The sequence below is a fragment of the Suricata suricatta genome, unplaced genomic scaffold, assembly GCF_006229205.1.
Source record: "Suricata suricatta isolate VVHF042 unplaced genomic scaffold, meerkat_22Aug2017_6uvM2_HiC HiC_scaffold_21697, whole genome shotgun sequence".
Taxonomy (NCBI): domain Eukaryota; kingdom Metazoa; phylum Chordata; class Mammalia; order Carnivora; family Herpestidae; genus Suricata; species Suricata suricatta.
In genome coordinates, this window is record NW_021866767.1 from 1 (window position 1) to 856 (window position 856).

General features: G+C 56.7%; 1 protein-coding gene across 1 annotated transcript; it reads left to right on the forward strand.

The window, feature by feature from the left end:
• Window positions 1-3: 3 nt before the first annotated feature.
• LOC115284818 (serine/arginine repetitive matrix protein 5-like) lies at window positions 4-852 on the forward strand (the record flags this gene model as incomplete). Its single annotated transcript, XM_029931302.1, has 1 exon — window positions 4-852. A coding segment is annotated over one exon (849 nt), but the record flags the coding sequence as incomplete, so codon positions are not given.
• Window positions 853-856: the final 4 nt, after the last annotated feature.

Consider the following 856-nt stretch of genomic DNA (forward strand, 5'->3'; position numbering starts at 1 on the left):
GAGACCAAGGCCAGCAAGGCCAGCACAGAGACCAAGGCCAGCAAGGCCAGCACTGACACCAGGGCCAGCAAGGCCAGTGGGGTAAGACGCCGGCAGCAGAGGGGCACACACAGCCGGGGCAGAACTCCCGGAAGAAGGGGAAGCTGCAGCTCCAAGAGGTCATCCAGCAGGGCCAGCACTACCAGCAGGATGAGAACTCATGGTGCCACCCCAGGTGCACCCAACAGGGTGAGAACTCCTACTTCCTGGAAAAACCAGAGTGGGGGCAAGAGTCGCAGCCGTCCTAGAAACAACAACCGGGAAAGAAGTAACAGCCAACTTAGAAATGTGAGCAGAGAGAAGAGTAACAGCCCACCAGGAGCCTCAGGCTTGGAGAGGAGTTCCGGGCCGGCTATAATCCCAGGCAGAGCAAAGAGTTACAGCCCCACTGGAACTCCCTTCAAGGAGAGAGGTTCCAGCCAGTCTCCGTCAACATCAAGGAGGGTAAAGAGCTATACTCAGATGATCACCCCTAGCAGGGAATGGAGTTACAGCCCAACTGAAGTATCCAGCAAGGCCAAGAGTTACACCCAGGAGACTGCACCCGGCAGGACCCAGAGTCACAGCTGGTCTAGCACTCCCAGCAGGACCCGAAGTGAGAGCCGGTCTAGCACCCCCGGCAGGACCGGAAGTGAGAGCTGGTCTAAAATGCCCAGATGGGCAAGAAGTCACAGCACGGTGAGAAGTCAGAGTTGGAAGAGAAGTCACAGTAGGGCAAGAAGTCGGACCCGGAAAGGAACTCCCAGTCAGATGAAAAGACACAGCCGATCTAGAACCCACAGCAACGGGGAAAGCTATAACCAATCTAGAATCCCCA